General features: G+C 40.4%; 5 protein-coding genes across 9 annotated transcripts; 2 read left to right on the top strand and 3 right to left on the bottom strand.

The window, feature by feature from the left end:
- The first annotated feature begins 626 nt into the window (after positions 1 to 626).
- LOC115624253 lies at positions 627 to 2302 on the top strand. Its single transcript, XM_030518878.1, has 4 exons — positions 627 to 756; positions 815 to 1006; positions 1075 to 2152; positions 2208 to 2302. Exons 1-3 carry the CDS (start codon positions 682 to 684, stop codon positions 2119 to 2121), a joined length of 1314 nt encoding a protein of 437 aa, XP_030374738.1. The 5' UTR covers positions 627 to 681; the 3' UTR covers positions 2122 to 2152; positions 2208 to 2302.
- Positions 2303 to 2425: 123 nt separating this feature from the next.
- Positions 2426 to 8994, bottom strand: LOC115624252 (E3 ubiquitin-protein ligase Kcmf1). Of its 3 annotated transcripts, none has more exons than XM_030518875.1 (7): positions 8865 to 8994; positions 6705 to 7029; positions 6211 to 6635; positions 5252 to 5512; positions 4794 to 5108; positions 4513 to 4727; positions 2426 to 3514 (listed from the first exon to the last, which is right to left on the bottom strand). In XM_030518875.1, the coding sequence occupies exons 2-7, from the start codon at positions 6718 to 6720 to the stop codon at positions 2863 to 2865; spliced, it is 1884 nt and encodes a 627-aa protein (XP_030374735.1). In that variant the 5' UTR covers positions 6721 to 7029; positions 8865 to 8994; the 3' UTR covers positions 2426 to 2862. The 3 variants fall into 3 exon arrangements, with proteins under 3 accessions (XP_030374735.1, XP_030374737.1, XP_030374736.1); XM_030518877.1 differs by lacking the exon at positions 8865 to 8994 and adding an exon at positions 8818 to 8833; XM_030518876.1 differs by lacking the exon at positions 8865 to 8994 and adding an exon at positions 7596 to 7810.
- A 105-nt stretch (positions 8995 to 9099) lies between these two features.
- LOC115624255 (splicing factor 3B subunit 5) lies at positions 9100 to 9475 on the bottom strand. Its single transcript, XM_030518880.1, has one exon. It carries the CDS (start codon positions 9391 to 9393, stop codon positions 9136 to 9138), a length of 258 nt encoding a protein of 85 aa, XP_030374740.1. The 5' UTR covers positions 9394 to 9475; the 3' UTR covers positions 9100 to 9135.
- Positions 9476 to 9509: 34 nt separating this feature from the next.
- On the top strand, positions 9510 to 11293 carry LOC115624254 (abasic site processing protein HMCES). The gene is made up of 3 exons (XM_030518879.1): positions 9510 to 9613; positions 9680 to 10397; positions 10493 to 11293. The coding sequence occupies exons 1-3, from the start codon at positions 9594 to 9596 to the stop codon at positions 10946 to 10948; spliced, it is 1194 nt and encodes a 397-aa protein (XP_030374739.1). The 5' UTR covers positions 9510 to 9593; the 3' UTR covers positions 10949 to 11293.
- On the bottom strand, positions 10976 to 14488 carry LOC115624251 (aryl hydrocarbon receptor nuclear translocator homolog). 3 transcript variants are annotated; one of them, XM_030518871.1, is made up of 2 exons: positions 14365 to 14488; positions 10976 to 14179 (listed from the first exon to the last, which is right to left on the bottom strand). In XM_030518871.1, exon 2 carries the CDS (start codon positions 14035 to 14037, stop codon positions 12070 to 12072), a length of 1968 nt encoding a protein of 655 aa, XP_030374731.1. In that variant the 5' UTR covers positions 14038 to 14179; positions 14365 to 14488; the 3' UTR covers positions 10976 to 12069. The 3 variants fall into 3 exon arrangements, with proteins under 3 accessions (XP_030374731.1, XP_030374734.1, XP_030374733.1); XM_030518874.1 differs by having other exon boundaries at positions 14445 to 14484; XM_030518873.1 differs by having other exon boundaries at positions 10976 to 14182; positions 14365 to 14429.
- Positions 14489 to 16562: the final 2074 nt, after the last annotated feature.

Genomic DNA, 16562 nt, shown 5'->3' with positions numbered 1-16562 from the left:
ACATTTTGATTACGCGTCCTGTGCATGCGTGATTTAAAATGTATATTTGTTTAATTTTAACCATTATGCTCAGTGAACTTCTTTTGAATATTTGACAAAGTTCTTAAATGTTAGTATTGAATTTAATATAAGTATTTAGGAACAAGTGTGTAACAACTTATAATGGCATTGTTATATAAGAAATTAAAATAAAGTTACTACCGAGCATTTGCTATATAATTGGAAGTCAGGCCTTGAGCTATTGGGCTGATGAAAATATGTAGTTTAGTTTTCTTTTATTTCATATTCTTTAACAGGCCCATAGTAACATTGGTCATTGTTAAATTATTCTTAACTATTCATAGCTGCTTGTACTCTAGTCGTATATTTACATTTTTTTCATGTTCTCAATAAACAATCCAAAAAACGAACTTGGGTTTTTTTTCATGCATTTGAAATACTTAAGGCGGGTATTTGAAATTATCTTGGATACTCACTTGAGTATCTGAGTACCGATCCCATAACGGTTAACAGCATTGCAGCTGTTTAATCAATGTTATTAAGTCGAATTGGGTGGCAACGCTGTCAGGCAATTTGTTTTGAAAATCAGTTTTCACTTGGAGCCAAGTCTTAAGTTAATGATCGAAACATATTCTTATAGCAACATGTGCGCAAATATAGAAGGCAACATACTTCTATGAAATGGCAACTGCTGAGAGCAAATCGTTCGAGAAGGATCTACGAAATGGCAGTGAATTCGTGGTGCTCACTGAACTGGTTACATCAAGAATTTCTCCTGCAACATTGCAATGTAAAAACGTATAACTAATTTCAGGTGCGCCAACACTACTTGCGCTATTTGAAGCGTCAGTTGGAGGAGAATGTGAGTGCCTGGGCCGAACAGTCGCGCAATCATCACAAACCCACTGCCTGGGCAAGCATTGCCGCCAGTCTTGAGAAAATGGAGGCGCGCGCTGTTAAAGCCTGTATGGCTGCTCAGGTTTATCAAAGAGTGATGATCAAAACGGTATGGCTGAAATAATAATAGTTGACATATTTATGAGGAACGCTAACATGGCAATGTTTACTCTACAGATAGCCGCCGTACGTCGCAATACGCAGGAGTGTAGGTTGGCAGACGCGTTATTTGATAACATGCAACAACAGCAATTGTCCACGCAAGTCCACACAATTGTCAATTCAGCACAAATATTATCCCCCCAAAGTTTTGTCGATAAGTACACACAAACGGAAGACAACGAAACCGAGACAGAAACGCAGCAATCATTCGTTAATACGGAGTTGTCGTTAATGCAAAAAATCGATTTGTTTCAAAAACGGCTCCAACTTGACGAACATCAACCAAAAGGCAGGAGCAACAATCTGAAGACAATATCACCCACTGCCACCCCCTTGTCGGTGAGACGTGATGAGGATGCAGTTGCTCGAGAGCTGGCGGAGCTCTTTTGTGACGAGCCGAGTGATTTAAATGAAATATTTGGCATTGAGCCAACGGCGGCCACCGACGATCCGCAGGTTTGTGCCATACTGCGTGAAATCGAAGAGTCCGAACTGCCCAGCGCCACAACCACAGCCATGGCTGAGGAACTATCTGACCCAGAAATTTCGCCAACTGCCGTCATCATACCTGCTAATGCTAATAAGACTGAAACTGATTTGCGACACAGCCGTTGGCCTTGCGAACTCTACGCCCAGCGTCGAAAACTAAACACATGTTTGGTCCGCTTATTGGACGCAGATTGGAGACGCGAGGATGTGCTGCGCTATAAATTTCATCAGCTCTTTGGCGAGGACAGCGATGACGATTTTAGCACGGAAGTTTCAAGTCCTTCCATCGATCTCGTAGACAAAGTACTGCTTGCCAGCTGCATATTTCGCATACGTCCCTGGGTAGTTCGACATCTGATGCGTCCAATGGAGGAAGGCCTCATAGGGAATCGTTATCTCTTTAAGAAATTGGCCAAAACGCTGGCAGAGCACATCGTCTTAGCCAACCCTTATGCCTCAGAGTGGCAGATCAAGCAGGCCATAGAGTATTTGTTTTGCATAAAGTCCGGGGGCGTGCAGAGCGCCCAAGACTTGGAGGAGTTGCCCCAAATATCGGTGGAAAGATTGGAATGATTGAAATGTTTTTCTGGTCAATTTTTAAGCTGTAAGCCGATAGTAATGGAATTATAAACGCACTTATTTACTTATTTTTTTTTTAGAAATAGTGCTAAGAATTTGGAAACAATAGGCTAAATGAAAATCTCAATCGCCCAGTTATATAGGCAACAAAAAATGCAAGCAGGTATTATTTTTCGTGTTTTTTCTTTTTGTTTTAAATTATAATTAATTCATCGATTACAATAATTTTTTTCATTTCATCTTTCTGCACATCAGCCACATCTCATGCTCACTTTATAATTATATAAATTTTAATATATTTAATAAACGATATATATAATATAGTTTTTAATTTTATTTTTTTTAGATTTTTTTTTTGACAAAATTGCTGTTGCTGCGCTACGTTGGCAACGTATCCGGTGTATATGTGTGTGTGTTTGCGGATGTGTATGTATATGTGTGTGTGGACACTGTCGCCAACGGCTCACTAGTCATCCAACCTCATTCTAAACGTTATCGGCATCCTGTTCAGCACTGCTCCTCTAATTCTATTGTTGTTGTTGCTGTTATTCTTAAAATTGTTGTTGTTCTTCTTCTATTTATTGTGGTAGTGTTCTTGTTGTTGTGTATGGTGTTGTCGGTTATGTTTGTGGTTGTGGTTATGGTTCCTGACGTGATGATGAGTCCATCAATTGGGTTTCCGCCTCAAGCCTTGGCGCCAATGGCAACTGTGTTGCGTTTTGGGCTTTCATAGCACTACCTAGTGTCCGGAATTTGATTTGTGTTCGCTGCACTCGCATTTTGTTTGTATTTTTGCTGGGCCGATTGTTGTTGTTGTTGCTGCTGTGAGCCCGTGGCAGCTGTCACTCCCCCTGCTCCGCCCCCAACGCTAACGCTCATGGCGCTGCTCGCTGCTGCTGGTGGAGGCGGACGAGCACGTCTTTCAATGCCTCTATCAGCTGTTGGCTTCACGCCAGCGCACGCGCCACCCCCGGTGGTTGTCGCCCCGCCTCCTCCTCCCCCACCCCCTGTAGCGCTCTTCTTTTTCTGCTGCTGCTGTTGCTGCTTGTACTCATCGCAAACGAAATCCTCCGGCGAGGTCTGCTGCATCTGATTCACTTGCTGGCGGCGCAACGTTTGTTGCTGCTGCTGCTGCTGTTGTTGTTGTTGCTGCTGTGCAGCCACACTCGCATTATTGTTTATCATGGATTCCTGTTCCTGCTGCTGCTGTTGTTGCTGGCTGTTCGCCTGCTCCTTATTTACATTATCACTCTTGGTCTGCTGTTCCCGAGACGATGACGCCGACGCCGATGACGAAGACGATGCCTCATCACTGCTATCCGCTGCATTTAGATCCAACGATTCCGTGCAGAGCAGCGACAACAGCAACGCCTGCACAAACATCGAACTGAAAGGAAGAACACAAATGATTAGTAAATAGTCTGATTTAATCTAAGACCTTTAAAGAAATGTCTAAAAATTAATTGATTAATTGAGATAAGAGTGCGGATCTAACAAATATTGTATGAAAATAGGTCATTACATTAACATCCAAATACGATCGAATATTAAATTAAAAAATTATTGAGAAATTGATAAAACGAAAATTAATTAAGTTGAGAAACAGATACAACAAAAACTTATTAAGCTTTGGTCAATTGCACACAAATTTCTCAAATTTCAAAAGAACTTATGTCATGAATTTAAATAACAATTGAAACCAATAAGAATTCTAATCTTAATATAGTTTCCTTGCCTTTTCCTTAAAATAACGAAAATTTTGTTGGAAATTATTTGTTATTCTGGATCTTAGCATTTTGAAAACTCCACAAGAAAATAACGGATACAATAACACAGATTTGGAAATTTTTGTTTATCTAATGGTTCACAATTGTTTCTTTTTGCCTAATAAGTTTTCGTTTAAGCAAACATAATTTCATTTGTCAAACACATTTTCATTAACCGTGCTTGTTGATAACAAAAATAAATATTGTTAAGCATAAAAATCTGCCGATTCTGTGAAATGAAGCACGAAACAAGGTGCCAAATAAAACACGATAAGTTTGGAATCTGACTGCTAAGACTCATTAACAGTCCAAAAATATATGGGAACAGGCCCATTCCAGCCGGTAAAATAATTTTTCTGGTAGAGCTGGGGTATTCGCTTCACAATTATAAAGTATATCTATTCCTAAAGTGCATTTTATTGCTGAGTATTGAAATATAAACAAAAACTTAAATATACTCAATTGATTTTAGATAAACCGATTTAATGTGAGATCTATGTATGTACGAGTAGTTGTATTGGACTGTTTGTTTTGTATGCAAATGCCAGTCTAGATCTATTTGCGATTTGTATTAAACTAGAGAGCTCTCTTTCTCTGTCTCTATAGATATATTACTTACCGATCTGAACGCTTTCGCTCCACCTCCGCCCACTCGGCATCGCTTAGAGTGGGCTGCATGAATTTGGCCAGCAAGTACTGCGACTGTGCCTCTCCAGCACCTCCCCCACCACCACCGGGCTGACCGGTTGTGCCGCTGTTGCCACCGTTACCACCGCATCCAACGCTTATACCAAGCGGATTGTTGCCATTGTTGCTGCAGCTGTTGCCGCCAGACTGCAAAAGTAATGATGGATTAGATGATTATGGATCCTCAAAAGAACTTTCGATTGCAATTCATACTTCTCTGGCATTGAGTGTGTTGGCGGCCAGGCTGCTCGACTGCGTCTGCTGATGATTGTTGGTCGATGTTGAGAAGCTCGCTGTCACCGGCCATTCGGTTGTGCGCAGATTGGCGGGCGCATTCACACTGCTGGCACTTAGACTGCCCCCGGCTCCACCTCCGACCGCACCGCTGCCACTCATCAGTACACCAACTGCTCCCCCGCTGCCTCCTCCGCTGCTACCGCTAATCACCTCCGCCATTGTAGCGTTTGAATTCGATGTTGAGACTATGGGATGCGCGCGTCTTGGCAAGCGATCGATTTGGCGCGATGCCTAAAATAAAGCAATAAATGTAAAAAGGCGTCCAAAGCATTGTGGAGCGGAGAATTCGGGCAGAGAGCAGAGTTGGCAATTGTACATAGTGGAAAATTTTAGTTGATTATAAACAAAAATCTGTTCGGTTTGTTTGTGCTTACCGTAACTTGATGTCTATCCAACTGCATTTGCATCTGCAATTGTTGCAATTGCGATGTTGGGGGTCCGCCACGTCTGACGCCGGACAGCTGTGAGAGCAGTTCCGCAATTGGATCGACAGATTCGCGACCCGAAGGCGATAGTGCCGAGAGGCCGGTCGAAGAGCTGAAGTGCATGTTGGAGCGACGCGTGCGTGGCCCTCCCAAGGTGCGTCCTGGCATGCGACGCACACCTCCACCATGGCGAATAGCTGACGGTTCGTCGTATTGTCTAAAGGTTAAGGTAAACCACAATTGGGCGAATAATGTTGCTGTTGTGGACAGAAGATTAAAATCTAAACTGGCGAAAACAAATTGCATTGCTACACAAATGGCATTTGGCATTCGTAGTAGCTTGTTCTACCCTCACCGATGTAAGAAAAAGTGGCATTATTTGAATTACCTCTAGAAGACTTAGTTGATTATAACGTGTAAGTACTTGTTATATTATTCTTAAGTACACTACTAGCCACTTTCTCTATAGAAAGTCATTAATTGATTTGTATTGATTATTCAACTTCCATAATAACTAAGCAATTGTTCTCTAGCATGATTTTTGAACAAAGGAATTGTTCGCTTTGGCTAAAATGAATTCACCTACTATGAGTGAATAATAATCGATTAACTCTTTTACAATCTACGAACTATCTATTATGGCTTACAAATGCATATATTGAGTACGGATAGTAATAAATGTGTCTATCTAATCGATTTCATAAGCAATTGCATATATGTTCGGGAATAGTAAAATGTACAACTAAAATGATTCTACTAATTTGATGTAACTAAACGATTGATGTATTACTCATAAATATGATCTCATTCAAATGACAAATGCCTGTCTATCATTTAACTCATGAGCTAATAATGTGATGTGCAATTTCATATGAATATGCATTATGATGGTTTTGTGAAAAGGATATCAAAAACGATATTAGCTCGCGTGGTCCTTGCCGATGCTCCAATGTTAGATGACCAGCAAAATCGTCTGTGACTAGATTCGGCTCACCGCCGGGCAATCCCGCGCAAACAGGACACACAACCTCGAGACTTGTCTCTGTGTGCTCCGAGGAGACGTGCTCCAGAAGTGTTGCGTCGCTGAAGCCCATTTTCTTGCAATAAGGACACGTGAAGGACTGCGGCTGATCGGATGTTAGCATCTCTCCGCCAAAATACAACTCAATATCGGAGCGTGTGAGGATGCATTGCATTGGGTGTTCAACCAGATGGCGAGTGGAGGTGACGCCTTCCTCATAGCAATCGGCACACAGGTCATAATCATAGCAGATTAAACACTTGTAGCGGCGTCCATTAAAGTTACTTTTGAGACATGAATCGCAGCTTACACCTATACAAGATAATAAGCCGATTATTGGATATTTTCATAGAAGGATTTATATATTTTTTGATAACTTGCCTTCATGACGACTCATTATTCGGCAGCAGCGACGTGTGCGTTGCCGGCTCGCTCTCGTCCTTCCTACGCGTCGATGGGTCCTGCTCACCTTTAACTTACTGACGACAATTTCCACCTTAATTTTTTCTTCACGGATATTAAGAGATTGTGGTGCGTAGATCTACTTCAATTGCCTTCAAAGCGGATTTATGTATGTGTGTTGTTGTATGTGTGTGAATATTTTTAAAGCCTACACGTTGGGTTGGTGTGGCCCAGTTTTCAAAACTTTATCGCTTAAGCACTAGGTTTTTGAGATTTATGTACACATGCGTAGGCGGAGTTGGAGCTATAGAGTAAAGAAAGGGTGAAGAAAGTATTCCCGATTAGTGTAAACACACACATATAGGGTCAAAAGGCAAAGAAAACAATGAAAAAGAAATGTCAAATTAAGTAACAAGCACACATAAACACACACATATGTACAGACATACGAGGCGACGGCCCCCGCGCTTTACAACAAATACAAGTACAAGAACAAGAAGGATTCCCGGGCCATGGATTTTGTTTAGCTGCTAGAAAGCATTTCAGCCTTTTTAGCTTTTCTTTTTCGTATTTCTGTCGAGCCGTCTTTTTTGGGCTACATTTTTATTTTTCACACCACCTTCTACGCGATTACGGTTCTTTCTTTTTGGTTACCTTTCGATGTACGCGAATGTCTGAAAACGAAATGAGCAGAAAAACCCACACACACACACAGATATCCACTCACTCTTCCCTCCCCTCATTCGACTCTTTCAAACTATGTACTACTGCCTGTGCCACAAGCTTGAGCAATGAAATTTTTCAATACAATCGAGCGAGCTAAACGAAAAGCTAAGGCGAGAGTAGCATCGTACACACATAAATACCTACGTTTAATAATTTAAAAATTAAATAATTTGCACGCCAAAAAAATAGTAGTAATAATAGAAATCCATAAACACGAGTGCACATTATTAATATAGCGAATTCACTTGGGTTATTGCATTTTCCGCTTTTCTTTCAACTTTCCATGTATATATATATGTATATAAATTTAGTATTTTAACTGTGCACAATAAACATTTATTTTTAACTTTTTCGCTTTGCGAAAAATTTTCAACTCATTCGACGACGACGTCGTCGTCGTGTGCTTTTGTATGTCGCTCGTCCCCGTCCCGTCACAGCCCACAACACACATCAACTGCTCCCGTTGAGGTTGCCACTATTCTACCAGGTGAATTGACCATAAACTTAACAACACCAAAAACATGAACAATTTCCCGATTTACGAACAAATAACATAGCCACGAAAAGTATTTTTATTGGTGGAACTGAGATTTTGCCAATTTGGTTTTCTTATTGGTTCAATTGAGAGATTCACTGTATGGCAACGCCACAAAGCTAACGCGCAAGCTTTGTTCAATTCACAATGCGAGTCATTAGAATAGGCGCAGAAGCGTTTATTTTTATTGGCAGCTGTAATGCGTCAGAGTGCGTCTGTTTCCATAGACGGCATTGTACTTTCATTACAAGAACATACTGCATTTTTGGGTGAAGGGGGTGGGTGGTTTATGCATAGGTGAAAAATGTATTTATCCAGGCGGTCTCGCTTGTTAAATAACCATCGCATTAACACACACATACAGCCATGACTGACGGCTCTTTATCTATGGTTTTGTTATGGGAAATGATTTTTGTTATAATTGACACTGTTTTTAAGCGACATTTTCTATTCATCTATTGAGCAGCGCGCAATTTGTAGCACATTCATCCTTTTATATGTATGTCTGCTTATACATATGTATGTGCATGTGTGTATGCGAGCAGCTGTGTGTGCCTTAGGTGCTGAGTATATGAAAGGTGCTGCATCTGCATGTATATATATATGTATGTATAACACACAATCTACGCAATTAAAAATGTTTTCAGCTGAAATCTTTGTTCGCCGCGAATTTTCATAGTGTGTATACATTAAAAATAAGATGCGCGCTGCCTCGGCTACTGCACTTTACAAACGCATGTACACATGCATGTAAGTATATACATATGTACATATATGTGTGTATGGTGCTCCCTTTTTTAACACTTCTCACGCTGTCTGCTTGATATTTACACATATGTTTTCAACACTTATTACATGACACACACGCATCCACGTACTTTGTTGTGCTGCAGCATTAGCTATTTTATTATTTACTATTTAATTAAAGCACTGAAATTAATGAATAATCGAAACGAAAATAAGTTAGATCGAGTTCAAAGCTTTCCCCCGACTGTCTCTTGATGACTGACTGCGATACTACTCATCTAGTGGTGGGAAATACCCACGATTCTTTGGCGATACGCCACTGTTTTCACGAGCAATAACCCACCCCCATAAACAAAAACATTTTGCTTGACTTATAAATATATAGTTTTATTGTATTTGAGCTTAATCTTCGAGCTTTTCTGGAGGCGGTCCACAGGGCTGAAGCATGCGCTCCATCAGATTAAAGCGCACCCGTGCCTTAGATTCGTTCTCCGCAATGGCAAAGTAATTCAGCATATCGTAGTGCCCCATGTAGCTGGCCAGCGAATCCCTGTGCTGGTTAGTTAGCCACTCAAATTTAGTGGTATCTGCATGGCCTGTTCCAATGTATTTGCTCTGCAGATGCTCCAATTGACTATGGATATTGTAACGTTCGCCCATTTTCAATTAATTTCGTTTAATTTGACAAATATTAAGGTGTTCAACTTAGCTCCGCTCAGTGTCTCTGTATTGACTTCTATTTTTTCTCGCAGTTTACAACACTGCTGGAAAATCGGCTGCAAGCCAAACCATCTTCCGACTAAGCAAAAGGCATCGATACTACGTTTTTACGCACATTTTATAAAACAACAACAATATCGATGTGCGGGCGTACTTGCTTGTAAGCTGTTTATAAATAAACGTAATTGCGTTGTTGATATTATTGAATAATTATCATTCCATACAGAACCCTCGATCCCGATCAGGTGATCTGTGCATGCAAGTATCCCACGAACAAAATAAAGCGGGAAACTGATGCAGCAAAGCCGGGTCGGGATATCAAGTTTGAAACGGACGCTCATGATGAAACTGAGAATGAACGCGAAAAGCCCGAATGGCGCGCAGAATTTAATTTGGGCCGTACCTATCAACCCTCCTACAACATAGCCCCAACCGACATTACACCTGTTCTGGTCTCAGCGGCGCACTTCTCCGATGCCAGCGATCAAAAAAATGCGCGGGTCGTAGTGCCTATGATGTGGGGTATGATTCCATTCTGGCACAAAGGTGACTATCGCAGGCATGGTCTAACGACAAACAACTGCCGGTTGGAGCATTTGATGGACTCAAAACTATATCGTGGCCCCTTCAAACGTGGCCAGCGTTGTGTGGTGCTCTGTGAGGGCTTTTATGAATGGCAAACAACCAAGTCGGCCAAGCCGTCCGAACGCGATGCTTACCTCATATATGTGCCACAATCTACAGATATTAAAATCTATGACAAAAATACCTGGGATCCATCAAATGTAAAGCTGCTTATGATGGCTGGTCTGTTTGATGTGTGGGAGGACGAGAGTGGAGATAAAATGTATAGCTATAGCATTATTACCTTTGAGTCTAGTAAAATAATGTCCTGGATGCATTATCGAATGCCTGCTATACTCGAAACGGAACAGCAAGTTAGCGTATGTTAAAAAATATATATATATATTTTTTTTTTTGTAAAGATATAACTTCATATTGCAGTCTGGTAAATAAATAAATTTCTATCTATTCTTAGGATTGGCTGGACTTCAAACGCGTGAGCGACAAACAGGCGCTGGCTACTTTACGGCCGGCCACTGCCTTGCAGTGGCATCGAGTCACCAAGCTGGTGAATAATTCACGGAACAAGAGCTCAGAATGTAACAAGCCAATCGAGCTTGTTTCCAAGCCTGCGAAAATGCCGATGAATAAAACGATGATGGCTTGGTTACAGGTGCGTCAGCAACGGGAGGAGGAACTGAAGTCTGAGGCAAGTGATCAGAGCGATGAGGAGCAAAAGAAATCAGTGGATTCTGGCTCAAAACGCAATGCTTGCTCTTCTGATAGTTCCTCGTCGGAGGGAAATGCCGCCAAGCGACCGCGATTTCGAGACTTCAAAAGGGAGCAACAGAAAAATCACCAACTAGGCGTTAATAGTGCTTCCAACGATAGCAGTGCTAGCGAACAAAAGCTGGATAGGGATATTGATTGAGTTATTTATGTAGTCTGTGTTAATTGATTTATGGTAGTACATTAAGTTTATTTGCATTAAAAACCGACATTTTTTTGTTCTAAATTATCAAATTGAAATACTTAAACACCTACTTAAAAAAGTTATGGAGCACGGAAATTCATTATATTGTTTTGTTGATTGAATTGTAACTTAGTGCTCTCTTAATTATTCCAAGTAGAGTGTGCGTAATGCATTGTATATGTATGTATAGCGCTGATTGCTTAATTACAAAGTCTTAGCTTATCAAAAATTTGTTTAAAAATGTATTCATGTAGTGCGTAAATACGCTTATTTAAACTAATTAAATGTTACTTTCCCCAGCAATGACATGTGCACATTATTTAGGCGGCTACTGTGTATTATTATTGTTTACATGAGCTGGCAATTTGGTCATTGCAACACAGAGAGAAGAAAAAGCTGCACAAATAAGCACTTTTATTGTTGCTGCTGTCTGTTGTTATTCTAAACTATAATTTTGTTTGCACTTGAACTGATTTTACAGTGAAACGAAATGCAGCTGAGAATTGAGTTTAAAAATGGGGTCAATGTTGTTCGAAAATGCAATTGTGTGGGTGTACTTATAAGTGCTACACAATTAAAATTTGTATATAATATTAGTCTAGGAATTACAATTACAATACAATTAAGCATGTATCTATGTATGTAAAAATTTGTGTTATGTATTGTTAATTCAATTCGAAAATGCAATGAACTTTTAAATGAGCGCCACTTACAAGCTACGAATAGTTAAATTGTAATTGTAAATAATTTTTTATATTTGTTTTGCACTGCTTGGCAGAAAGTGTATGTATGTTTGTATGTATGAATGTGTAGCGAATAGAGCACATACATATGTTTGTCTGTATGTGGATATCAGCAGCGCGCTGTATGTGCCGTTATGTGTAGGTATGGTACGTGACTACCGTTATGTACTTAATTGGTTATTTACGAGATTACATTTAGCAGCTTTTGTTGGCTATTTTGCATTTTCTTTAAATATTTTTAACAATTTGCGCGCTTCTGCGATTGCACTTTATGAGAGAAAGATATGAGAAGAGAGAGATACGGGTAGGGAGGAGTGGACCCTATTTCCAGCTGCTTTACTCAAACGGTGTTGTGAACATATTTATATTTAGATCCTCAAACGTTGTTGTGGCGCTGTGATCCAACATTTGCAGCATGTCGGAGAACTCTTGACCCTGTGGCTGTGGCCCACCCGGACCACCAGGATGCGCATGCGGATGGTGGGGGTGCGCTGGATGTGGTGGATGCGGATGGGCGCCGGCATTTTGCCAATCCCACATGCCAGGCGCATTGGGCGGCGGCGGAGGTGGCGCCGTCTGATAGGCTCCGGCCTGTTGACGATTCCCATTGCCGCCAGCACTAAGCTGCGTGTATGTGGGACCGCTGGGTGAGCGTGCGGGACTCGTCTGCGGATACTGATAGCCCTCAGTGACGGGCTGCTGTTGTTGCTGCTGCTGCTGGGGCGTTTGGCGTAGCGCTCCCCAAGCTGTGGGCGTGGGTGATGAGCCAGACTTGGGAATTTTGGCCAATGGCGAAGGTCCTCCACCGGTTGCGGCGCCATAGGGCGAGTGCGTCGTGTCATAATTGAAGCCTACAGGTGTGTTCTGAGCGGAAGCAGGACGCTGCTGTTGCTGTTGTTGGGCACTCAGGGGTGTCGGTGCTTGCATATGAGGACCACCGAGCATGTGCGTCTGATACATACCATCAGTACCGGGCGCGCTGCCAGTGGGCGGCACATCTCGGCGTGCCTGAAGCGTAAAGTCCACACCAGGTGCCTGGACATACACATGCTCTTGCTGTTGTTGTTGTTGCTGCTGCTGCTGTTGTTGTTGCTGCTGTTGGTCCGGCGTGTGAGCATCGTGAGGAGCACCAGCATGTAGCGTCTTACCCGAGCTATTCGTGCATACAATGTATTCGACTTCATCGGTATAGGGATTCAGGAATGCATAGGCCTGTGTACGTAACCAAACGTACTCTCCACTCTTGGCACGGGCGCGATAAAGGAGCGAAAACATTTGTCCTTTCTGCTTGAGAACTTGATCGAAGCTCTCCTTCATGTGACTCTGGTCCTCGGGATGAAAGAAGTCGTAGCAAATCTTGCCCAGCAATTCGGTTGGAGTATAGCCTAGAATGTTTAACACACGCTGATCCACAAACGTGAATTTTCCATCCATAGCATGACGTGTAATAAACTCGCTTTGATTGTTGCTTCCGGTCATGTCGTTGGCCGCTGTCGATGTCACTTGAAGGCGTCCAATGGCCACAAGACAGCAGTGCGAGGCCATATCATCTACATCGCGATCCATGTGCACATTCGGAAACATATCGGTTGGTGGCCAGTTCTTTATATAGCCCGTGCAATGCACTACAGCGTAATTGGTGCCATCTCTTGATGGTCCCAATGAATTGCGTTGTTTTAGGCGATTTAAATGGCCGGCGACCATGGATTCGGGGTTCACGTTGCCCACGCGCATTCGACAAATAAAACCACGACGAGCTCCCATGCTCAAGCGCATCGAGGACTGGTGGCCCTCCTTCTTCACAGTGCCAGACTTCAAGTCCAATATTCGACCCGCATTCTGCGACTCTTGTGTGGACAACTGTTCGCGGATTTTCTCGCGATCGTCTGGATGGATATGCTCGTACAAGCTGGTGCCATACCAATCGCTTTGCGTATAGTTTAACACTGGCGTCACCGAATCCGAAACATAGATTACACGTCCCGAATCACAGGAAACCACAAACAGAAATCCGTCGGCTGCCTCCAAAATCAAATGCTTTAGCTCCTGGTCTGTGAGAAATGAGGGCTTGTATGTGCCATCGCTGCTGGTATTTCCGGTGCCCCTTAGCGCTTTCATGTGGGCTACGGCCATGCGCAATATCGTCAATTTGTCCGGTTTGCGCGCCAAGGCACTACACGTTGGCACCATATCCGATAGTTCAGTTATATAGGCGGTCATTTTATTGCGACGTCTTCGCTCGATCTCGCAGTGGTTCTCGCGACTCGCAAACCGCTCCTTATCCTGCATGTTCGCCTCATCCATGATCTGAATTTTTAATTAGTTCGCCGAACAGATTCTTAACTCTCCTCTTCACCGTTTTGCTTTCCTCTGTATTTTCTTTCTTTTTATTTGGGTCGACGTTGTTGTTGTTGCTGTTGCGGCAGCGGCCGTCCAGCTACCAGCACTGCTGAAAAATTATGAGGGAGGGTGAGTATTTTGTCTACGTTGTGTATGCGCTCGTATGCATGTGTATGTGTGGCTGTGTGAATGATTTTGTGCGGGGGAGCGCAGTGGGAACACAAAAGAAGTAGAAAACACTTTCAGTGTAACAAAATTCACTACAAAGCAATAAATACTTTTAAAACTTACACAATTACTCTTGAATCGATTTGTACAACATTTATACACAATTTCTAAACAGTTTTATACGCGTTTAATTGGTAACTTACACAATTTTCTTCCACGAAACACACGGATAAAATCTCAAACTGTTTACTGCGTAGGGCTGGGTAGTAATAGCAGGTATCGATATACGATGCCAACAGGTCGATACAAGCCCACATTCGACCAGTGCTGCCAGATGGATTTATCAGCGGTTAGGCTGGCCGAAAAGCACTGTCAATAACCGTTTCAAACAAATTGTTTGCCAATTATGCCAAAATTAAGCAAACTTATCCAACATAATTCTAAGTTAACGTTTCATGTCACCAGAAGATCTTAATTTATCCTGACAGAAGGTCTACGTATTCCCAACAAGAATATTAATAGGTGTTTCTTTTTAAACTAAGCAATTTACATAAAAAATTATAAATTTTAAAATCATCACTTTAAAAATCAGGAAATTGGTAAAAATTACGCTGAAAGATTCCGTTACATACTGTGAACATACATACTGATTTTCAGGTGAAGTTTATTAGCGTGTTAATAAACAAATATCTCTCAGTCTAATACATATATTATTATGCACTTTAAACATTTATAAATATCTATCTCATTTGTAAATCAAATTTTTAAGATTACTTTTTTCACACGTATAATCTGAAAAGAAGTTCTGCTCTTTTTTTACTGGCACAATATTATTATACTTTTATCTATTTTGTTTTATTTGTATTGTAAATCAATATGACCTCATAACCCCGTTTCTGTTAAATGAATAATTCCACAGCTCTGTTCAGGAATTTCACCTGAAGAAAAAAGAAACAATTATGTATGTTGATTTCAGTATTTAATGGTATTACAGCATTGCGTTTTCTTACAATTATCAAATATAATTTCATAAATACATATACATTTTATTCATAACTAGGCATAGCATAGTTTTATGATTTTAGAAACTAATGCGTACTCATTAAAAAAATTAAAAATAATTATCAGTAGTGGCAATAACATCTATCTTTTCATTTCTCTTTTAACAAAATAGTAAATTTGCGCATCTATCCATTTTGTATTTGCCATTAGTATTTTTTAAAATTAATTTAAATACAATCTTAGGTAAAGTGTATTTGTTCTGTTGTCTGTTTGTTTGTTTGTTTGTCTTTCTGTTTGCTTGTTAGTTAATTAATTATTGGCAATTCTCTAACTGCATGCTTACTTTTGGATGGTATTTAAAAATATTTTAATTTTCATTTGTTTCCGTTTTTTTTTTGTTTTTATTCAAGCTGTTGGTTCAACATACAAGTCTTTTGTTCTATATAATTGCTTTCGTTTTTCTTTTGTTTTGTATTTTAAAACTGTGCACTACTTAAGTTTATTTTAAAAATGTGTCTCTTTTAAATTGCTTCGCGTGCATATTTAGTTTTGGGCGTTTTTATTCTGAGTGGAGTGGCCTATTGTTCCACACACATTTATCTACATACATTCATGTGTTAAACTTCAGCATAATTCGTTGACTAGAAATTAACTTAAGTACTTACAATTAAATTAGAATTACATCTTAACATGCGCTTGCAGTTTTGTTGTTTGGTTTTAACAAATTTCAATTAGTTATGTCCCTAGTCTTCTTTTTATTGTAAGTTTAAACAAAACTTTGTTAGGTATTTGTGCTTCTATATGTCTGTTTAGTTATAGGTTTGTGTCATGTTTTTAAGTCAATTTCCTTGAAGTTCTTCCACTTTAAACATACCACAATTAAATTTAACATTGAATTGCTTGTCATTTAAATTCAACTTATATATATAGTAGTATTTATTTCATAATCGGGGGATTTTAAAATGTCCAATCTCGCAAGTTATTTAGATTCTTTTCTTTTTTTGTTTGTTCTTTCGAGAGGAAACGGCAGATTTCTGTTATTGTATTGGAGGAATACAGTTTATTGTATAATTTGCGCATTGAAATGCATTTTTAATTGTATGTATAGAAAGGTAATAATAATTATTTTAGTTGCTGCAAGCTTAACAAAATTCTTTACATCCTTAACGATTTCCTTTTCGCAAATTCAAAACACATTTAGCACCAAAATGATTATACGCCAAACAATAATATAGGTATATAGATATATGCGAGTGAGCAAATCAACCATTTTTTTTTTTTCAATTTTGCACATTCGATTGAATTTTGACAATTATTAT

The sequence above is a fragment of the Scaptodrosophila lebanonensis genome, unplaced genomic scaffold (assembly GCF_003285725.1).
Source record: "Scaptodrosophila lebanonensis strain 11010-0011.00,11010-0021.00 unplaced genomic scaffold, SlebRS2 tig00000053-arrow-pilon, whole genome shotgun sequence".
NCBI lineage: Eukaryota > Metazoa > Arthropoda > Insecta > Diptera > Drosophilidae > Scaptodrosophila > Scaptodrosophila lebanonensis.
The sequence above is the reverse complement of the archived record's forward strand: the minus strand, read 5'-3'. Positions and strand labels throughout refer to the sequence as shown.

Bases quoted from the DNA above. Each gene is read 5' to 3' on its own strand.
- LOC115624252 (XM_030518875.1), bottom strand. The intron at 5,513-6,210 runs ATATCCTTTTCA...TTTAGACAATAC, and splicing joins GCGAGCTAATATCGTTTTTG to GACGAACCGTCAGCTATTCG. The intron at 4,728-4,793 runs GTATGAATTGCA...TTACTTTTGCAG, and splicing joins ACACACTCAATGCCAGAGAA to TCTGGCGGCAACAGCTGCAG.
- LOC115624254 (XM_030518879.1), top strand. From the start codon at position 9,594: ATGTGCGGGCGTACTTGCTT. The intron at 9,614-9,679 runs GTAAGCTGTTTA...CATTCCATACAG, and splicing joins ATGTGCGGGCGTACTTGCTT to AACCCTCGATCCCGATCAGG. The intron at 10,398-10,492 runs GTATGTTAAAAA...ATCTATTCTTAG, and splicing joins AAACGGAACAGCAAGTTAGC to GATTGGCTGGACTTCAAACG.
- LOC115624253 (XM_030518878.1), top strand. From the start codon at position 682: ATGGCAACTGCTGAGAGCAAATCGTTCGAGAAGGATCTACGAAATGGC. The intron at 757-814 runs GTTACATCAAGA...AACTAATTTCAG, and splicing joins TCGTGGTGCTCACTGAACTG to GTGCGCCAACACTACTTGCG. The intron at 1,007-1,074 runs GTATGGCTGAAA...TTTACTCTACAG, and splicing joins AAAGAGTGATGATCAAAACG to ATAGCCGCCGTACGTCGCAA.
- LOC115624255 (XM_030518880.1), bottom strand. From the start codon at position 9,393: ATGGGCGAACGTTACAATATCCATAGTCAATTGGAGCATCTGCAGAGC.
- LOC115624251 (XM_030518871.1), bottom strand. From the start codon at position 14,037: ATGGATGAGGCGAACATGCAGGATAAGGAGCGGTTTGCGAGTCGCGAG.